Raw genomic sequence first — 21,637 nt, forward strand, 5'->3', positions numbered from 1 at the left:
CACTTGTACCTTCCAAAAAAAAATTTTTTTTTTTTTTTTTTTACAGAACCAGAACCAGAAAAGAGTGATCCCTGCTATCCATCTCCCTGCGGGCCAAACACACAATGTAATGATGGAGTGTGTACTTGCTTGCCAGAATATCAGGGTGATCCTTATGCAGGCTGTCGGCCAGAGTGTGTTCTAAGCTCTGACTGTGACAGGTCAAAGGCTTGCATCAGAAATAAGTGCACTGATCCATGTCCAGGAACGTGTGGACAGGATGCCCGCTGTGATGTTGTCAATCACATCCCAATATGCAGTTGTCCTGAAGGAATGTCTGGGAATGCATTTATCCAGTGCAGGCCTATTCCTCGTAAGTTTGATGAGATTTGTGGCTCTGCTGTTTTTGATCTGCAATGTGACATTAACTGTAGCAGTTGACATTTGAAGTTTCAGTACATTGTTAACTATGTTTAATTTCTAGATAAGTATAAAGTAACTGGTAATTTTCTTTATATTCCCATCCAGCTCCTGTGGTGACACAGCCATGCAACCCATCTCCGTGTGGACCAAACAGCCAGTGTCGGGAGATTAATGGCCAAGCAGTGTGTTCTTGTGTGCCAGGATACCTTGGAAGTCCTCCATCATGCAGGCCAGAGTGTGTTGTGAGCTCAGATTGCAGTCAGAATGAAGCATGCAACAATCAGAAGTGCAGAAATCCATGCCCAGGCACATGTGGTGTGGCAGCTCGCTGTGAAGTAGTTAACCACAATCCAATTTGCAGTTGTCCTATACGATACACTGGTGATCCATTCGCCAGATGCCAGCCAATCTGTAAGACACATATACTTACAATTTTTAAAATTGAGTGTCATATTAATTCTTAAATAATAAAAATGTATTTTGTTTCATTTTTCAGCCGATACTCCTCCAGCACAATTAAATCCATGTGCTCCATCGCCTTGTGGTCCAAATGCACAATGTCAGGTTATTGGAGACACTCCATCATGCACATGCCTTCCAGAATACATGGGATCACCACCCAATTGTAGACCTGAGTGTGTGAGTAATAGTGAATGTGCCAGTCACCTTGCGTGCATAAGACAGAAATGTGAAGATCCTTGTCCTGGATCATGTGGGGCTAATGCTGAATGCCGCGTTATTAGTCACACTCCTAACTGTTTCTGTCTCTCAGGATATACTGGAGATCCATTTGTTATCTGTTCACCCCAACCAGGTAGTAATCTATCCTCCGGCAAATGCAAATTCTTATTCGGTTGATGATTATTGTTTAAGTTTTTCAATAATAAATTTGTGTTTTCCAGCTATTCCTGAAGAAAGACCAACTCCTTGCTCACCTTCCCCATGTGGGTCAAATGCTGTGTGCAGAGAACAAAATGGTGCTGGTTCTTGCACATGTTTACCGGAATACATTGGCAACCCATATGAGGGCTGTCGCCCAGAATGTACCTTAAACACTGACTGCACACCAGATAGGGCATGTATCCGAAACAAATGCCAGGATCCCTGCCCTGGGACATGTGGACAAAATGCAGACTGTACCGTAGTCAATCATTTACCATCATGCACATGTATATCAGGATACACTGGTGACCCATTTAGATTCTGCAGTATAGTACGAGGTAAGTTCAGTATTTGAGTTTAAATAACAAATAGTGGGATTACAACCATTTACTAGTATATGATTCTTATTTACAGAAACACCAGAGGAACCTAAAACTCCTTGTTCACCTTCACCATGTGGGGCAAACAGTGCATGTCGTGAAGTTAATGAGCAAGCAGTGTGTTCTTGCCTGCCCAACTATATTGGCACACCACCTGGTTGTCGTCCAGAATGTGTGGTAAGCTCAGAGTGTCCACAGAACAGAGCTTGCACCAATCAGAAATGTGCTGACCCTTGTATTGGCACATGTGGTTTGAACTCAATTTGTGAGGTAATAAACCATAGCCCAATCTGCAGCTGCAGACCAGGTTACACAGGAGATCCTTTTGCACAATGTTATTTGAACCCAGGTATGTAATAGCTCCAATTAAATTTGGCTAAGACTCTGTGTAGGTCCATCTGACACAGTTGTTTGCAAAGTTTTGTAATTTTATACATTGTCTTCCTTTGCAGTTGTAATTCCTTCAGAAAAACCAGTATATCATGACCCATGTGTTCCATCACCTTGTGGCCCGAATGCACAGTGTATCAACTCAGGAGGAGTTCCTTCATGCGCATGCAATGCTGGTTACTTTGGTGCTCCACCAAACTGTAGACCAGAATGTTCTGTTAATTCAGAATGTCCTAGCAATAAGGCTTGTATTAGGGAAAAATGTCGCGACCCTTGTCCAGGCTCATGTGGTGCTAGTGCACAATGCAGTGTGATCAACCACACACCAGTATGCACCTGTCCTGAGGGATACACTGGAGATCCTTTCACCAACTGCTTCCCCAAACCACCAGGTTTGTGTATAAAAGGACTACTGAAAATTTAAGACTATTGTATAAATTGAACAAATAGATAAATGCAGGCACTGATCTTACTTAATGACTTACTTAAATTACTTTCAGAACAAGAACCTGAGAAGGCTGACCTATGTCATCCATCTCCATGTGGCTCAAACACACAGTGTGATGATGGAGTGTGTACTTGCTTGCCAGAATACCAGGGTGATCCATATGCTGGCTGTCGACCTGAGTGTGTCCTGAGCACAGATTGTGAGAGGACAAAGGCTTGCATAAGAAACAAGTGTGCAGATCCTTGTCCAGGGACTTGTGGGCAGGATGCACGCTGTGATGTTGTCAATCATATTCCAATCTGTAGTTGTCCAGAGGGCATGTCTGGCAATGCATTTATTCAATGCAGACCTATTCCATGTAAGTATGTCCAAACCACCCAGTGGATGTTTTGATACTGTAACAGTAAATGTTTAATACATTTACAAGTATTGTAATTTTATAATAAATTGTATCTCGTTATAGCTCCGCCAAAGACACAGCCATGCAGCCCATCTCCTTGTGGCCCTAACAGCCAATGTCGAGAGATTAATGGCCAGGCAGTGTGTTCATGTGTGCCAGGCTTCTTAGGAAGTCCACCAGCATGTAGACCAGAATGCATTGTGAGCTCAGATTGTGCACAAAATGAAGCCTGTAACAACCAGAAATGTCGGAACCCTTGCCCAGGAACATGTGGTATTGGAGCTCGTTGCGAGGTTGTTAACCACAATCCTATATGCAGTTGTCCCTCACACTATACAGGCGATCCATTTGCAAGATGCTATCCAGTCCGTAAGTTTCCAATACAGTTTATATTAATTAAAATACATTTCTTCTAACCAAAAAGAAGTATACTGAATATGAACCTTGGAATATAATTACTAAAATTCTTCCTTACAGCTGAAACTCCATTACGGGAACCAACAAACCCTTGCCAGCCATCTCCCTGTGGACCAAATGCAGTTTGCCAAGTTTCTGGTGACAGTCCATCTTGTTCATGTTTGCCCGATTTTAAAGGATCACCTCCTAATTGCCGACCAGAGTGTATTAGCAACACAGAGTGTGCAAGCCACCTTGCATGTATAGGGCAACGCTGTAAAGATCCATGTCCAGGTTCGTGTGGATCTAATGCAGAATGCAGAGTTATTAGCCACACACCTAACTGTGCATGTCTTCCAGGATTTTCTGGAGATCCATTCATCCAGTGTTTATTACAGGGTAAGAGCAATTTAATTAAGAAGAAAGTCTGTTATGCCTCTAGCTACATGTCACTGAAACATCTGAACAGCATGTATGACAATAATCATTGACTTCTTTTCCAGAACCACCTGTGCCAGAAGAAAGACCAACACCATGTATACCATCACCATGTGGCTCAAATGCAGTTTGTAAAGAGCAGAATGGAGCTGGCTCTTGTACATGTCTCCCAGATTATGTTGGTAATCCTTATGAGGTCTGCCGACCAGAATGTATTTTGAATACTGACTGTCCATCCAATAGAGCTTGCATACGTAACAAATGTCAGGATCCATGTCCAGGAACTTGTGGCCTAAATGCTGAATGCCAAGTGGTCAATCACCTGCCTTCATGCACTTGCATTCAAGGGTACTCTGGAGATCCATTCAAGTACTGCAGTCCTATAATAGAACGTAAGTTTATTACACAACTTCCTTGCTTTGTAGCAAATCTAAAAAATGTTTCAGAATTATCATGTAGCTACTCCATTTTGCAGATGTTCCAGTTGAAATTGGTAACCCTTGTGTGCCATCTCCTTGTGGGCCTAACAGTGCATGTCGTGAGGTAAATGGTCAAGCAGTATGTTCTTGCCTTCCGGATTACATGGGCACACCTCCTAATTGCAGACCTGAGTGCACAGTGAGTGCAGAATGTCAGCAAAATAGGGCTTGCATTAGACAGAAATGTGCTGACCCATGCCCTGGTACTTGTGGTCTCAACACTCGCTGTGAAGTCATTAATCATAGTCCGATTTGCAGCTGCCAAGCTGGGTACACTGGTGATCCCTTCACACGCTGTTTTGCTGTGCCAGGTAAACATAGAATGCTGTAAGAAGAAATATTCTTCTTCAAAAATATACAGAGGCAGATGAGCCTGTACTTACCTTAGCTCAGTACAGCTGACAGTGACATAAAAGTGATGAGAATAAATAAAACCTAGCTTTTGGAAACGTGTTCCTTGATCAGGGAGGAGAGTGGAGGGTTGTATAGAGGGGGAATGTTGATGCAGGTCACTCACAACCTAAGTTATGAGGTAACAAGGGAAAGGAAGCAAAGGGTTCTTTGTTTAATTTCTTTGGTTTTGTATGACTGTCAGTTGAACTGAGCTAAAGTGAATTGTATCTCTATATATTTTTCACATTTCTGTATAAGGATTTCCTTTCAATCAAAACATTCTTTTTGGCATCCATTTCACATGTACCATATTTTTTCTCTAAATGTGAATAAGTGAACATTTGACTATTTTGAGACAAGTATTATTGCAATTTCAGTTAGTAATTTGGATTCCCTTACATTTATTTCTGTAATTTTCTTGAATACACATACACAAGCTTATTAAGTATGAAAATTATCTACTATCATCACAGCTATAAATTCCATGTTTATTTTCAGCTCCTCCTCCAGCAGAGGTGCTTCGACCAGTTAACCCATGCTCTCCATCACCCTGTGGTCCCAATGCTCAGTGCATAAATGCAGGTGGTACAGCTTCATGTGCCTGTCTAGCAAACTTCATTGGAATGCCACCAAACTGCAGACCTGAGTGTAGTATAAATGCTGAATGTCCCAGCAATATGGCGTGCATCAGGGAGAAATGTATGGATCCATGCCCAGGATCATGTGGTGCTAGTGCTTTGTGCACTGTTGTTAATCACACCCCTGTTTGTACCTGCCCAGAAGGTTACACAGGAGATCCATTTACTAGATGCTATCCCAAGCCACCTCCAAGTAAGTGAAAAAATAGCTATAATGTTAACTATTGGTAATACTTTTAAAGTTATGAAAACTTCATTGACTAATGTTTTTGCAGGTCCTGAACCGATTCCAAAGGAGCCCTGCTCTCCATCACCTTGTGGACCAAATTCTGTATGTACAGATGGCACATGTACTTGTCTACCAGATTATCAAGGTGATCCATACCTGGGCTGTCACCCAGAATGCATTCTTAATGCAGACTGTGATAGAACAAAGGCCTGCATCAGGAACAAATGTAATGATCCCTGCCCAGGAACATGTGGACAGGGTGCTCGGTGTGATGTTGTTAACCACATACCAATATGCAGTTGTCCAGATGGAATGTCTGGTAATGCATTTATCCAATGCAGGCCTATTCCACGTAAGTGTGCCACTTGTTGCACTTTTATTTCTTTTAAAGTGTTTAAATACTCTGAAGTATTTATAAATAAACCTTTATTGCTTTATTGTAGCACCACCAGTAATGCAGCCCTGCAACCCATCTCCATGTGGTCCCAATAGCCAGTGCCGAGAGATCAATGGTCAGGCAGTATGCTCTTGTGTACCAGGATACATTGGAAGTCCTCCTGCTTGTAGGCCTGAGTGTATTGTGAGCTCTGAGTGTGCTCAGAATGAAGCATGCAGTAATCAAAAGTGCAGGAATCCATGCCCCGGTACTTGTGGCATTGGAGCACGCTGTGAAGTAGTTAATCACAATCCAATTTGCAGCTGCCCATTAGAGCACACTGGTGATCCATTTGTCAGATGTCTGCCAATAAGTAAGTACACTTGGCCTCATTAAGGATCTTAACAGAATGTTTTATTTCAGGAAAATATTTACACTGATCTTATCTTTTGCAGTATCTCAAGCCCCTCCAGAATCACCTAATCCATGTGTTCCATCACCATGTGGACAGAATGCTGTGTGTCAAGTGATTGGTGAGAGTCCTTCATGCTCTTGCTTGCCAGAGTTCAAAGGGTCCCCTCCAAACTGTAGACCAGAATGTGTTAGTAACAGTGAATGTGCCAGTCATTTGGCATGTATTGGTCAGAAATGTAGAGACCCGTGTCCAGGATCCTGTGGAGCCAATGCTGAATGTCATGTTGTCAGTCACACACCAAACTGTGTGTGTTTGTCAGGATTTTCAGGTGACCCATTCACACAGTGTTTCAAACAGGGTAAGTGATTTCTCAAGTTTTAATTAATGCACATCTGAAATATCAGTAGATTATGGGAAGGTAATGTTCTTACCTTTTTACAGAGGCAATACAGGCAGAGAGGGTAACACCCTGTGTTCCTTCTCCATGTGGCTCAAATGCTGTCTGCCGAGAACAAAACAGTGCAGGTTCATGCACGTGTCTTCCAGACTATGTTGGCAACCCATATGAAGGATGTCGACCAGAATGTGTGCTTAATACTGACTGTTCTCCTAACAGGGCATGCATACGAAATAAATGCCAGGATCCTTGTCCTGGCACATGTGGTACCAATGCCTACTGTCAAACAGTAAACCACCTTCCCTCTTGTACTTGTGTTGAGCAGTATACAGGTGACCCGTTCAGACACTGTACTGTCATAGTAGGTAGGTATCAGTAGTAATCATTATAAATAGCTACATGAAGAAGTTTTATATTTTTGACCTTGTGCTTATTGTAATCAGGTGTGGAAACTCCGCCAAGGGACCCTTGTCAACCGTCACCCTGTGGTCCAAACAGTGTGTGCCGCATAGCAAACCAGCAGGCTGTGTGCTCTTGTCAAGCAGGCTATATGGGTGTACCACCAGGTTGTAGGCCTGAGTGTGTTGTAAGTGCTGAGTGCCCACGTGATAAAGCCTGTGTCAACAACAAATGTGTCGATCCTTGCCCTGGAACATGTGGCCTCAGTGCACGATGTGAGGTCATCAATCACAGCCCTATCTGTAGTTGCCAGGCTGGGCACACTGGAGACCCCTTCACCAGATGCTATGCTCTCCCTCGTAAGTGTTTCAATAGCGTATTCACTTTTGTTATTTCATCATATTTTTCCAACCAGCATATCTGACTGCACATACAGAAATACAGTTCACAGTAAAATATCCACTCATAGCTAAAGCAAAAATTCCAGCGTAAACTTCATATACAGCCATAATTGAACACTGCATAGTTCTTTTTGCTCATTTGTAACTGATTGTAAACAAAATAATCTCGCATTATGTATTATTTTTTATCTAATGGGGAGCACTAGTGTGAAGCTCTCACAGAAACCTGTCTGTAAATTTATAGGAATAACTGGTACATTTTATAGTTATGCGACTGCACAAATAAAAAAAAATCCAGATATTTTTCTGTATATCATATGCACCTTTTGGTTTTGTTCTTGTAGCAGCTGCCTGCTTTAAAGAATTTGTTATAAATTATTATTAACAGTATTGCAACCTTTCTCATTGAATGTTAATTAAAGCAAATAAAAAAACTGGCTTTTGTCAAAAGATAGAATCAACTGGTGACAGCATATCCTGCACACCAGAATACCTTATGCGTTTGTCAGTATATTCTATGGCACAGAGAGAACGTCAGAAGCAGATTACTTTCATTTCGAATTGGCAATATTTTCTTCAGAACAGTTAGTGTATTTTGACACACTGAATGTTGTTTAGGAAACATAGAGTTTAATGATACCATTTGTCAATGTCTCTCTCAAATGCCTCTTGAACTTCAGTTTGGTTTGTATCTACTCTTTTCAAACCACAAATCGTTTTCACTTATTTATAAAAATCATAATTTTGTTCGAAGGCAGCCTTACTTCTTGTGCAAGGTTGCTTAGATCATTTACAAATACAACAAACTTCAAGAACAATACTAAATGTACTTCCAGGTATTACTTTTTGCAACATAAAAGATTACTGTGAAAGTCTGCATTACATCTACGTGGATAATCTGCAAATCACACTTAAGTGCTTGGCAGAGGGTTTCTTTGAACCACCTTCACAATAATTCACTATTATTCCAATCTCGAACAGTGCTTGGAGAAAGTGAACACCTGTATCTTTCCGTGGAGGCTCTGATTTCCCTTATTTTATTACGATGATGGCTTCTCTGTATGTAGGTCAGCATTAACAAAATATTTTCACATTCAGAGGAGAGAGTTGATGATTGAAATTTCATGAGAAGATTCTGCTGCAACAAAAAATGCCTTTGTTGGCACGATGTCCACACCAAATGTCAGTGACACACTCTGTCCCCTATTTCTCGATAATACAAAACGTGCTGTCATTCTTTGAACTTTCTCAATTTACTCTGTTAATACTGTCTGGTAAGGATCCCACACTATGCAGCAGTACTTCAAAAGAGAACAGACAAGCGTAGCATAGTCAGTCTCTTTAGTAGATCTGTTGCATTTTCTAAATTTTCTGCCAGTAAGATGCAGTCTTTGGTTCGGCTTCCCCACAACATTTTCTATGTGTTCTTTCCAATTTAAGTTGTTCATAATTGTAACTTCTAGATATTTTGTTAAATTTACAGTCTTTAGATTTGACTGATTTATCATGAAACCAAAGCTTAATGCATTCCTTTTAGCACTCATGTGATTACCTCACACTTTTCGTTACTTAAGATCAACTGCCAATTTTCACACCATACAGATATCTTTTCTAAATTGTTTTGCAATTTGTTTTGATCTTCTGAAGACTTTACTAAACAATATATGACAACATCATCTGCAAACAACCTAAGATGGCTGCTCAGATTGTCTCCTGAATCATTTGTATCAATAAGGAACACCAGAGAGCCTGTAACACTACCTTGGGGAACGTCAGAAATCATTTCTGTTTTACTTGAAGACTTTCCGTCAATCACTACAAACTGTGACCCCTCTGACAGGTAATCACAAATCCAGTCACATAACAGAGATGATATTCCATAAGTATGCAGTTTGACTACAAGCCGCTTGTGATGTTCAGTGTCAAAAGCCTTCTGGAAATCTAGAAATACAGAAGAGCAATTTAAAATCACCTGTCAATAGCACTCAACAGTTTATGTGAGTAAAGAGCTAGCTGAGTTTCACAAGAATGACATTTTCTAAATCCATGTTGACTTTGTGTCAATAGACCATTCTCTACAAGTTAATTCATAATGTTCAAACACAACATATGTTCCAAAATTCTGCTCTATATCGAAGTTAATGATATGAGCCTGTAATTTAGTGAATTACTCCTACCACCTTTCTTGAATATTGGTGTGATTTGTGCAACTTTCCACCCTTTGGGTATGGATCTTTCATCGAGCGAGTGGTTGTATATGATGTGTAAGTATGGAGCTATTGCATCAGCATCCACTGAAAGAAACCTAATTGGTATACAGTCTGGACCAGAATACTTGCTGTTATTAAGTAATTTGAGTTAGTTCACTACTCTGAGGATATCCACTTCTGAGGTACTCATGTTTCCAGCTGTTCTTGACTCAAATTCTGGAGTATTTACTTTGTCTTCTTCCGTCAAGGAATTTCAGAAGGCTGTGTTTAGTAATTCTGCTTTGGCAGCACTGTCATCGATAGTATTCCCATTGCTGTCACCCAGGCATTTACTGTGTCTTGCCACTAGCATATTTCACATATGACCAGAATCTCTTTGGATTTCTGCCAGTTTTCGAGACAAAGTTTCGCTGCGGAAATTATTATAAGCATCTCGCATTGATGCCCGCACTAAATTTTGAGCTTCTGTAAAAGATAGCCAATCTTAAAGATATTAATTTGCTTAAATTTTACATGCTTTTTTCTTTGCTTCTGCAACAGTGTTCCAACCCATTTTGTGTACCAAGGTGGATCAGCTCCACCATTTGTTAATTTATTTGGTATAAGTCTCTCAATTGCTGTCAATACTATTTCTTTGAATTCAAGCCACATCTGGTCTACACTTATGTTGTTAATATGGAAGGAGTGGAGATCGTCTCTCAGGAAGACATCAAGTGAATTTTTATCTGCTTTTTTCAATAGGTATATTTTTCTTTTATTTTTGGAAGATTTTGGAGTTACATTATTCAACCTCCCTATTACAATCCTGTGTTCACTAATCCCTGCATCCATTTTGATGCTCGTTATTAGCTCAGGATTATTTGTTGCTAAGAGATCAAGTGTGTTTTCACAGCCATTTACTATTCAAGTGGACTCATGAACTAACTGCATGAAATAAGATCCAAAGAATGCTCGGATGATATTTTATGCATACCTCTGGATTTAAGCATGTATTTTCTCCAACAAATCAAGGTTAATTGAAGTCACTACCAACTATAATTGTATGAGTCGTGTAAATGTTTGAAATTGGATTCAATTTTCTTTCAGCAATTGTGTCATCTGAGTTGGGAAGTCGGTAAAAGGATCCAGTTATTATTTTATTCTGGTTTCCAAGAAAGACCTTTACCCATACTATCTTACAGGAACTACCTACTTCAATTTTGCTCAAAATAGCTACTTCTAACAGCAAAAAACACACCACCAACAACTGTGTTTAACCTTCTGAACACCGTTAGGTCCTTCGCAAAAATTTCAGCTGAACTTATATCCAGCCTTATCAAGCTTTCATTGCCCATAACGATTTTATCGACAGTGCTTTTGAGTAGCGCTTGGAGCTCTGGCACTTGCCCAACTCAGCTATGACAATTTACAACTCTTATACTGATGGTTCCTGGTTCTACAGTCTTCCTGTGTTCGACCTACACCCTTCGAGAGTGAAACCCTTTTTGTGTTTCCCCGAGACTCTCTAACTTAAAAAACTGCCCAGTCCATCCCACAGAGCCCCTGGTACCCATGGAGCCATCTTCTGTGTGTAGTGGACTCCTGACCTATTTAGCAGAACCCAAAACCCCACCACCCTATGGCGCAAGTCAGGAATCTGCAGTGTGCATAGTTGCAGAACCATCTGACCCTATCCATACTAAGGACCGTGGAGATCTACACTACACAGACAAATGAAGGACTGTTGACATGCACTACAGAACTCTACTGTAGAACTCTACTGTAGAACTCTACTGTAGATCCCTACTGAAAAAGGAAGAATTGTGTCTAACTAATTAGATTAACATGCAGAGATTAAAAAACTGAACTACCAAAGCACTCAGGTGAGGCTAAATAATTTGCCTCGTGATTAGGAACTTTTAATAGGTAACAAAATCGGTTTATTTTCCAAAAGAAACAAAAACACAAGAACTGTGTTTATCAGATATTAAATTAACACGAGGAAATGCAAGAAACTAAACTATGAAAGCGCACAGATGAAACTATACAATTTGCTCCTGGTTAGGAACTTGTAGAATGTCACGAAATAGGTTACTTCACTATTACTGCTTGTGTCTCTGCAGCTGTTGGTGCCTGGCTGTCCATTGTCTATTCTAAATTGAAGGCCACTTTCATCATTAGCCCCTTAACATAAAGGCCCAAGTTACCTTGTTTTTATTATTTTTATAAAAATTTAAAATTTCAGGTATACTCAGCCAACTTAATAACAGGCTTTCAAAAAAATAAAATCTCATTTATATCCATTTCAGCACTGACAGTTAAGTGTTCAGCGACTAGAGAGGATCAACTCCTATGGTCTATTTGAGATAGTTGCAACTAGATATAACAATAACTGTGTTCAGTTTTGGGTATTTGATGATAAAATACGCACTTTCAGCTTCTATCTTGTATTGTTGTTTAGGCAGTGCTTCCAAAAATGGATGGCTATAGTGATCCTGAGTTTGACATTTAACCGAGCGAGATGGCGCAGTGGTTAGCACACTGGACTCACATTCAGGAGGATGACGGTTCAATCCCGTGTCCGGCCATCTTGATTTATGTTTTCTGTGATTTCCCTCAAATTGCTCCAGGCAAATGCCGGGATGGTTCCTTTGAAAGGGCACGGCCGACTTCCTTCCCCGTCCTTCCCTAATCCGATGAGACCGATGACCTCGCTGTTTGGTCTCTTCCCCCAAAACAACCCAACCCAACCCTTTGACATTTAATTTAGCAGATCAGAAAGTGAAGAAGACTGTGATATTGCTTCATTGGAGACAAAATGATGACTGTTCATTGGATCACTGACATGTACTCGCCAGTGATACAAGATAAATATGTCTCCTGTGCTATGCCAGCTCCTCCAAAATTTCTGTTCATAGGAAATCATTGACAGATACATGGTTCAACTTAATATCTACATAGAAATTTTTTAAAAAAAAGATGACTTTAAATTTCAGGATACCTTAATCAGGGTCCAGTGCACAAGTATGCTTAAGGTTTTATTAAAGGTTATTTTCAAAAATTTGTAACTCATTGTTTTGAGTTTTAAATTATCTTTATGTGTTTGTATGTAATTTCATTCATTAAAGGACTTTTTCAATAATAAAAAATACTATTTTTTGGAACATAATTTGTAAAAAAATTGGTATATTAAAGGGTTTATCACACATATATGGAGCAGATTATATTTATTTCATTGTTAAAAGTTTTATATCTCTACAGTTATTACAGTTCATGTTTTTCTTTTAGCTATTTCAGAACCACCATCAAGGCCAGTGAACCCTTGTCTTCCATCACCATGTGGGCCACACTCAGTGTGCCAAGCTGTGGGTGATACACCATCATGTTCATGCATTATTGGTTACATGGGAGTGCCACCAGGTTGTCGTCCGGAGTGTGCCATCAATGCAGATTGCACAAGCAGTCTTGCATGTTTGCGTGAAAAGTGTCGCGATCCCTGCCCTGGTTCCTGTGGTGCAGGAGCTCTCTGCTCTGTTGTCAACCACACACCAGTGTGTACATGCCCCGAAGATTTCACAGGTGACCCATTTACCAGCTGTAATCCTGCTCCAGTTTCAGGTAAGTCATGTTCTTTTTCAAAAATTTTTGAGGTAGTTGTAATACTACCTAATTTGCCACTTAAATATATGAATTAGCACAGCTTTCAATAAATTTCGGTTCATGTGTAGATATATGCCTTTATTTTCAGAACCAGGACCTAAGCCTGTTGATCCATGCCACCCCTCTCCCTGTGGACCAAATGCTGTATGCAATGATGGTATATGCAATTGTCTGCCAGAGTACCAAGGTGATCCTTATGTAGGCTGTCGCCCAGAATGCATCTTCAGTGATGACTGTGATAGGACGAAGGCATGTATAAGGAATAAATGTGTGGATCCATGTCCAGGAACTTGCGGTCAAGATGCCCAATGTGATGTTGTTAATCACATTCCAATATGCAGTTGCCCAGAGGGCACATCTGGCAATGCTTTTATTCAGTGTAGACCTATTCCACGTAAGTATGATCCAAAAGATTAAATGCAGCATTTCTGTTCTCTGTTTTAACTCCTCCAGTTAACATTAAGTCCGTATGTTGTCTGTTAATATGTACTGCCTCATCACAGAGCCACCGGTGACACAACCGTGCAACCCATCTCCGTGCGGACCTAACAGTCGTTGTCAAGAGATCAATGGTCAGGCTGTGTGCTCATGTGTACCTGGCTACTTGGGAAGCCCTCCAGCATGCAGACCTGAGTGCATACTTAGCTCTGACTGTGGCCAGAGTGAAGCATGCAGTAATCAAAAATGCAGGAATCCCTGCCCAGGTACATGTGGGATAGGAGCACGCTGTGAAGTAGTGAATCATAATCCAATATGTAGCTGTCCACCTCGCTACACTGGTGATCCATTTGTCAGATGTCAACCAAAAGGTAAGATAGTCACTCTCTACCCTTATATTTGTTGGATAGAAAAAAATATATACTTAGTATACTCACCATTAATGTTCTCCATTTGCAGCAGAGATCAAACCACAAACATCAAAAGATCTCTGTCAGCCATCACCATGTGGACCATATTCTCAGTGTCAAGTTGTTGGAGAAAGCCCAACATGCAGTTGTCTACCTGAATACAAAGGAACTCCTCCAAACTGTAGACCTGAATGTGTTAGTAATGGTGAATGTGCAAGTAATTTAGCATGTATAGGTCAGAAATGCAAAGATCCGTGCCCGGGATCTTGTGGAACAAACGCTGAATGCCGAGTTGTCAGTCACACACCAAACTGTGCTTGTCTTCCAGGATATTCGGGAGATCCTTTCCAACACTGCGTTATTCCTGAGGGTATGTATAAAATGTTTGTATTCATTGGAAGAACACAGTAACTTGTAGTATCTGCTAAGTTGTAACAAAAGAAAAAATATTTATCAGTTTCAGTTCCTAGACCAGCTGACATGACAAGCCCCTGCATACCATCGCCATGTGGTGCGAATGCTATATGCAGGGAACAGAATGGTGCTGGTTCCTGTTCTTGTCTGCCAGACTATGTTGGCAACCCATACGAAGGCTGCCGGCCAGAATGTATACTGAACACTGATTGTACTGCAACAAAGGCTTGCATCAGAAATAAGTGCCAAGATCCATGTCCTGGAACATGTGGCCAGAATGCTCAGTGCCAAGTTATTAATCACATACCATCTTGTTATTGCTTGCCAAAGTTTACTGGAGATCCATTTAGATACTGCAGCATTTCTCAAGAACGTAAGTTCTGTGTTTTTTTATATATATATTTATTTATTTATTTTTCTTGTATTACATAGATGTGCTTTAGCCTTGTATAAGAGAGCATCAAATATTTGAAAATGTGCATGGCTGCATTGTGTTTCTATGTCTATCTGAGTGCCTAAGGAACTAAAAAATATTCTTGTTTCATTAGCTGCTAGATATTTTGCTGTGGTAGTTATAATTTATGTTTCATGTTGTATTAAAATTTGTGTATAATTTAATGATTAATGCCAATAAACTTAGTTATATTTTATTTATATTGTCTTTTAGCAACAGTAACTGAGCATGTAGACCCATGTTCTCCGAGTCCGTGTGGTCCTTATAGCACATGTCGTGTTGCTAATGAGCAGGCAGTATGCTCATGTCAACCTGGCTTCATTGGATCACCACCTGGATGTCGCCCAGAGTGTACTGTCAGTGCAGAGTGTGCACAGAACAGAGCATGTAACAATCTCAAGTGTATTGATCCTTGTCCAGGAACTTGTGGGCTCAACTCTCGGTGTGAAGTTATTAACCACAGCCCAATATGTTCATGCAATGTTGGTTATACTGGCGATCCATTCACGAGATGCTATTCAGTACCAAGTAAGTTTATAATTTTTACACTAAGATAAATTAATACACTAAAATTATCTCTCAGAGTACAGCTAAACTGTATTTCTGGGCCAGAAGTTTGCTCTGTTCATTACTGGTGCGAGTGTGTCTACAGACAGTTCCTGGTGGTCAGTCCACATTCTTCTGAGATTTCATTATCAGGAATATGCTCCATTCCTAAGAATGGTTGTTTCAATAATAAGCAGCATTCTGTCAAAAATGTTAGTGTCATCACATCTAAATACTTGCTCCAGACAATGAACTATTTAATATTATTTATTACATAAACTCTTTTTACAACTTACAACTTCTCTAAGGTTGTCTTAGAATGTTGGCTGACAAAATTATTTTCATTTTTCAGCTCTGCCATCTGAACCTACTTCCCCTCCTTTGCACATTGATCCATGTCTCCCATCACCTTGTGGCCCATATTCACAATGTCGGGACATTGGAGGAGTTCCATCTTGTTCTTGCATCAGAGATTACTTTGGTACACCACCGAATTGTCGACCAGAATGCTCTGTCAACACAGACTGTCCACATAATCGTGCCTGTCTACGGGAGAAATGCCGAGATCCTTGTCCAGGTTCTTGTGGTGTCAGTGCTGATTGTGCTGTTATCAATCACACACCTGTCTGCAGTTGTTTGCCAGGCTACACAGGGGATCCATTCTTTCAGTGCTACCCAAAACCAACAGCAGGTAATAGGGATATTGATTTGTCGGTTACTTGACTATTAAACTGAAGTGAGGGTTGATTAATTTTAGTGATTGTCTGATAAAAATATGTTATGTATTACAGTACCTGCACCTTTACCATCAGATGCTTGTAAACCTTCGCCATGTGGCTCCAATGCTCAGTGCCATGAAGGTGTTTGTACTTGCCTGCCTGAATACCAAGGTGACCCATACGCAGGGTGTCGTCCAGAGTGTGTCCTCAGCACTGACTGTGAAAGGAAACAGGCTTGCATTAGGAATAAGTGTACTGACCCTTGCCCAGGAACCTGTGGACAAAATGCTCAATGTGAAGTCATAAATCATGTGCCAACATGCAGTTGCCCTGAGGGGCTCTCAGGCAATCCATTTGTTTACTGCCGCCAAGTAGAAGGTAATTTTAAAGTAAATTTAATTTTTATTACTATTTATGTTTTAAAAAAACAATAATGTAGTTATTAAAAGTTTGTGACAAATGTGAAAAAGAACTTTCTTTATAAATGTAAAGGATTTTGGCATTAATTATTGTGGTAACAGGAGTAAATGCCAAAAAATGTATAATAATATCTGTTTCTTATTAGAGTCTTGTGTTTGTTAACCACAGCAAACAGCCTAAATACATGATAATTATTCAGTATTTAAGCTGTCAGATATAAAGAACTACAATATGAACTAGGATAGATTGCTACTCCACATAGAGGAGATACTGAGCAACAGACAGGCACATTTAGAAGTAGACAAAGTTATAAGACTAAGTCTTACTCCAGGTTTAGGAACACACACACACACACACACACACACACACACACACACATACATACACACACACACACACACACATTCATATGTCCACAACTTACACATGTGTGGTCTCTGTAATCGGACTGTTGGTTTTTAAAACTTGAATGGGTATTAAAAGGAATATTGCAACCACCAAAATAGGATAAAGTGTTGCAGAACAGTCATATAGTTAGAAAACATAGTGTCATAATATTCCACATACCTGCAAGAAACCATAAAAGATCATTATAACTGGGGGAGAGTAATAAAGTTTTAGGAAGTATGAAGAATGAGACACTGTCTGTAAGTAAAAATGAATTGTCAGGATAAAAAAATGAACTGCAGCTGTCAGTATCACACAGATGAATCTATCCCCTGAGTGCAACATAAGCATGATGTTAAGCACCAATAAAACTATCAGATCAAATATATTTTATCAGCAAACATAGGTTTAGAAGTATTTAATTTGTATTATATTTGTTCCAAAACATTTGCAAAAGGTTTAGTTTCGTAGTTCAATAAAAAACACTGTATGTTTTACATATATCTTGATGTGATGTATCATTTCAGCTCCTATAGAAAGGCAACCATGCAGTCCATCACCTTGTGGTCCTAATGCAGTCTGCCGGGAAATCAATGGACAGGCTGTCTGTTCATGTGTGCTCGGTTTTCTGGGTGTACCACCATCATGTCATCCAGAGTGCACTGTCAGCTCAGACTGTGCTTTAACAAAGGCTTGCCTCAATCAACACTGTATAGATCCTTGTCCTGGTACATGTGGTATCAATGCCCATTGCCATGTTGTCAACCACAATCCAATCTGCTCTTGCCCTGCAGGCTATTCTGGAGATCCCTTCACCAGGTGCTCCTCAATAAGTAAGTATTATCACCAAGGAGTAAATATGTACATATTTAATGTTTACATCTGATGTAACGAAGTCTAAAATTACTGCTACTGGTGACCTTGTTGTACTTCAATATTTTTTTAAAATTTTTTTACTTATATAATTTATTCTTCAGATATAGTTCAGTTTTTGTTGTTTTCAAATGTAAATGATTGACTGGAATTACTTGTCATAGCTGGTCTACAAAAACTTACACACATTCTGCAAGGTGTTCTGCCAGCAGAATTTTACTTTTTTGTCTGTACTATGTTTATATTAATGGATAGACTTCACTACCACAATCTGATACCAGTAATAAGGAGAATACATTTGGGCAACAACAAAAATATATTTCAAAGTGCTTGTTTGTATGTGAGAACATTAATTTCAAATGAGTAAAATCTCATATAGCAACTTGTGTATTTGTTCCCATAATTATATGAATATAATAGAGGGAAACATTCCACGTGGGAAAAATATATCTAAAAACAAAGATGATGTGACTTACCAAATGAAAGCGCTGGCAGGTCGATAGACACACAAACATACACACAAAATTCTAGCTTTCACAACCAACGGTTGCTTCGCCAGGAAAGAGGGAAGGAGAGGGAAAGACGAAAGGATGTGGGTTTTAAGGGAGAGGGTAAGGAGTCATTCCAATCCCGGGAGCGGAAAGACTTACCTTAGGGCGAAAAAAGGACGGGTATAAACTCGCACACACACATATCCATCCACACATATACAGACACAGTGTCTGTATATGTGTGGATGGATATGTGTGTGTGTGCGAGTTTATACCCGTCCTTTTTTCCCCCTAAGGTAAGTCTTTCCGCTCCCGGGATTGGAATGACTCCTTACCCTCTCCCTTAAAACCCACATCCTTTCGTCTTTCCCTCTCCTTCCCTCTTTCCTGACGAAGCAACCATTGGTTGCGAAAGCTAGAATTTTGTGTGTATGTTTGTGTTTGTTTGTGTGTCTATCGACCTGCCAGCGCTTTCATTTGGTAAGTCACATCATCTTTGTTCCCATAATTACTTTTATAACATTTTTCCCATTTCATTACAATATTTTTTTTTCAGTTATTTCAACACCACCACAGCCAAAACCAATTACACCATGTCAGCCATCACCATGTGGGCCTAATTCAGTCTGCCAGGTATCAGTCGATGGTTTAAGTCCATTGTGTTCTTGTTTGGATGGTTATATTGGCACCCCACCACTGTGTCGTCCCGAATGTTTATCCAACGGCGACTGCAGTCCACAGCAAGCTTGTATTGGTCAACGATGTAGGGATCCTTGCCCTGGATCATGTGGAGTTAGTGCTGAATGCCATGTTATCCTTCATGTGCCAAGCTGCTCATGTCCACCACCACTCACAGGCGATCCTTTTACATTTTGTACCAGCCCACCAGAGATAAGTAAGTACTATTCAATCACCATGTATTATAAGCTATGTGAATGTTTTTATATGCAAGTATATAGTGCTGCATATATTTATTAATTACTATTACTCAAAATTACATGCCTACAGCCATTATGATGAATTGGAAATGAAAGTGACACATATGACTAATGTTTAAATAAGGGACCTTATTTATAAACAGTAAGTTTAGTGCTTAGGCCTGCAGAAGCACTTTAAGAAGTTAAAGATACCGAGTCTATACTAACCTGGAGATTTTTGTTTTGTGTGGTATGGAATAAAATAAGATGAAGAAAGAGTTAGAAGCAGTAATTGGGAAATTAAATCATGCAGAAACTATTTGAGTATCTGACAGCTGTTAATCATCCCACTGTAAATCACTTTCTTGTGCATAAAGTCTTTGTAATGAGCTGACCTGACTTCTTGATAATGCACCATAATTATTACACAAGAAAACATAATTTTTCACAACTTCTTATTTTACATGACCTGCTTTTGGTATACAACACTAGAAAATGGGCTGGTAACCTGAAAACTCAGCTGATTAAAATGAAAGTTCTGAACTGTAGTTCTTGTATAATAGTGAAGTGTTTCTTTAATAATTCACCTTTATGCTCACATTCAGTTGCAATCCTCTTATTCAAACTGAAGCTCTCCAATTTTTCAAGACGAACCTTCGTTTAACAAATACAGTCATCTCAAGATGAGATACAGGTTTCTCATGGAACTTGTGTGTCAATGGAAATTTTTCACTTTACAGTGTCAGTCCCAATGATTAACCATTACATGTATTCTGTACACTCCTTTGTGTATCAATCAAAAATTTTCATTTCATTTACATTTATGTTTGCCATTTGCTTTCTTCTGCACTGTCTTCATTAACGTGGCTTTAGGCTTCCTTTCTTTCATGGATACTTTTCCTGTGATCATTTTGTGTTTGACCTTGAGTCTATATATATAAAGATTCTGTAACTTACCAAATGAAAGCGTTGGTACGTTGACAGAAACAATAACAAACACAAGCACACACACAAATTTCAAGCTTTCGCAACCCACGGTTGCTTCATCAGGAAAGAGGGAAGGAGAGGGAAAGACAAAAGGATGTGGGTTTTACGGGAGAGGGTAAGGAGGGAAAGAAGGATTGTCGGTATGCTTCTGTGTGGGCTCTAATCTCTCTGATTTTATCCTCATGGTCTCTTCGCGAGATATACGTAGGAGGGAGCAATATACTGCTTGACTCTTCGGTGAAGGTATGTTCTCGAAACTTTAACAAAAGCCCGTACCGAGCTACTGAGCGTCTCTCCTGCAGGGTCTTCCACCTTCTAATAACATGTCACCCTCACAACATCCCCACAATGACCCCATTAAGTTTCATTTACATTCCCTCCGCAAACATGCCTTCACCCTAAAAAATATTATTTGTGTGTCTATCAACATACCAACGCTTTTGATTGGTGTATATATATTAAAAACAAAGATTCCCTTAAAACCCACATCCTTTTGTCTTTCCCTCTCCTTCCCTCTTACCAAACAGGAAAGCACTGGTGGATAGAGACAATAAAAAAAACACAAACCCACACACAAAATTTCAAGCTTTCGCAACCAACGGTTGCTTCGTCAGGAAAGAGGGAAGGAGAGGGAAAGACGAAAGGATGTGGGTTTTAAGGGAGAGGGTAAGGAGTCATTCCAATCCCGGGAGCTTGAAATTTGGTGTGTGTGTGTTTGTGTTTTTTTATTGTGTCTATCTACCAGCGCTTTCCCGTCACTCTTTCCTGATGAAAGCTTGAATTTTGTGTGTATGTTTGTTTTTGTTTGTGTGTCTATCGACCTACCAGTGCTTTTGTTTGGTAAGTCACATCATCTTTGTGTGTGTTGTATACACCTCACTCAGAATGTGCAAAATACATTTAATATTCAAACCAAAACTACAATAGAAACCCATAAAAGTGCTTGCAAATTATTTCTCACTTTAGAGTCACCTGCCTGCAGGCTCTAAAGAAAGAGCATCATTTCATTTTGACTTAGTTTCTAGCTTTTATCCATGTCATGATTTTATTCTAATTTATTGTTCTTTTAGTACAGTTAAATTATTTCATATCATTAATCATTCAGTGTTATATCATTTTTCATTCAGTGTTGGTTGTCTTTTCTGGGACATACATCTATATGAACTTGTGACATTAAAATGTAAACTAATCCAGTGAATATTAAGTTTTCTACTTAGTCATAGGTATATTGGTTTTTGCAATTACTGCAGTTGAAAATTTGTGTGTCAT

At 39.6% G+C, this 21,637-nt stretch overlaps 1 protein-coding gene across 1 annotated transcript in view; it reads left to right on the forward strand.

Moving 5' to 3' along the window:
- Nucleotides 1–21,637, forward strand: part of LOC126253539 (uncharacterized) — a 606,491-nt gene that overhangs the window by 530,320 nt on the left and 54,534 nt on the right. The window contains exons 171-197 of the mRNA XM_049954972.1: nt 47–352; nt 508–813; nt 899–1,216; nt 1,305–1,622; nt 1,699–2,013; nt 2,117–2,446; nt 2,555–2,860; nt 2,966–3,271; nt 3,380–3,697; nt 3,802–4,128; nt 4,212–4,526; nt 5,107–5,439; nt 5,522–5,827; nt 5,919–6,224; nt 6,307–6,624; nt 6,708–7,028; nt 7,107–7,421; nt 12,941–13,270; nt 13,401–13,706; nt 13,816–14,121; nt 14,210–14,530; nt 14,618–14,947; nt 15,242–15,556; nt 15,927–16,265; nt 16,366–16,671; nt 17,628–17,933; nt 19,021–19,359. Coding sequence (XP_049810929.1) covers nt 47–352; nt 508–813; nt 899–1,216; nt 1,305–1,622; nt 1,699–2,013; nt 2,117–2,446; nt 2,555–2,860; nt 2,966–3,271; nt 3,380–3,697; nt 3,802–4,128; nt 4,212–4,526; nt 5,107–5,439; nt 5,522–5,827; nt 5,919–6,224; nt 6,307–6,624; nt 6,708–7,028; nt 7,107–7,421; nt 12,941–13,270; nt 13,401–13,706; nt 13,816–14,121; nt 14,210–14,530; nt 14,618–14,947; nt 15,242–15,556; nt 15,927–16,265; nt 16,366–16,671; nt 17,628–17,933; nt 19,021–19,359 — 8,562 coding nt within the window. The remainder of the gene's footprint in view (nt 1–46; nt 353–507; nt 814–898; nt 1,217–1,304; nt 1,623–1,698; nt 2,014–2,116; nt 2,447–2,554; nt 2,861–2,965; nt 3,272–3,379; nt 3,698–3,801; nt 4,129–4,211; nt 4,527–5,106; nt 5,440–5,521; nt 5,828–5,918; nt 6,225–6,306; nt 6,625–6,707; nt 7,029–7,106; nt 7,422–12,940; nt 13,271–13,400; nt 13,707–13,815; nt 14,122–14,209; nt 14,531–14,617; nt 14,948–15,241; nt 15,557–15,926; nt 16,266–16,365; nt 16,672–17,627; nt 17,934–19,020; nt 19,360–21,637) is intronic.

Source organism: Schistocerca nitens, chromosome 1 (genome assembly GCF_023898315.1).
Source record: "Schistocerca nitens isolate TAMUIC-IGC-003100 chromosome 1, iqSchNite1.1, whole genome shotgun sequence".
Classification (NCBI taxonomy): Eukaryota; Metazoa; Arthropoda; class Insecta; order Orthoptera; family Acrididae; genus Schistocerca; species Schistocerca nitens.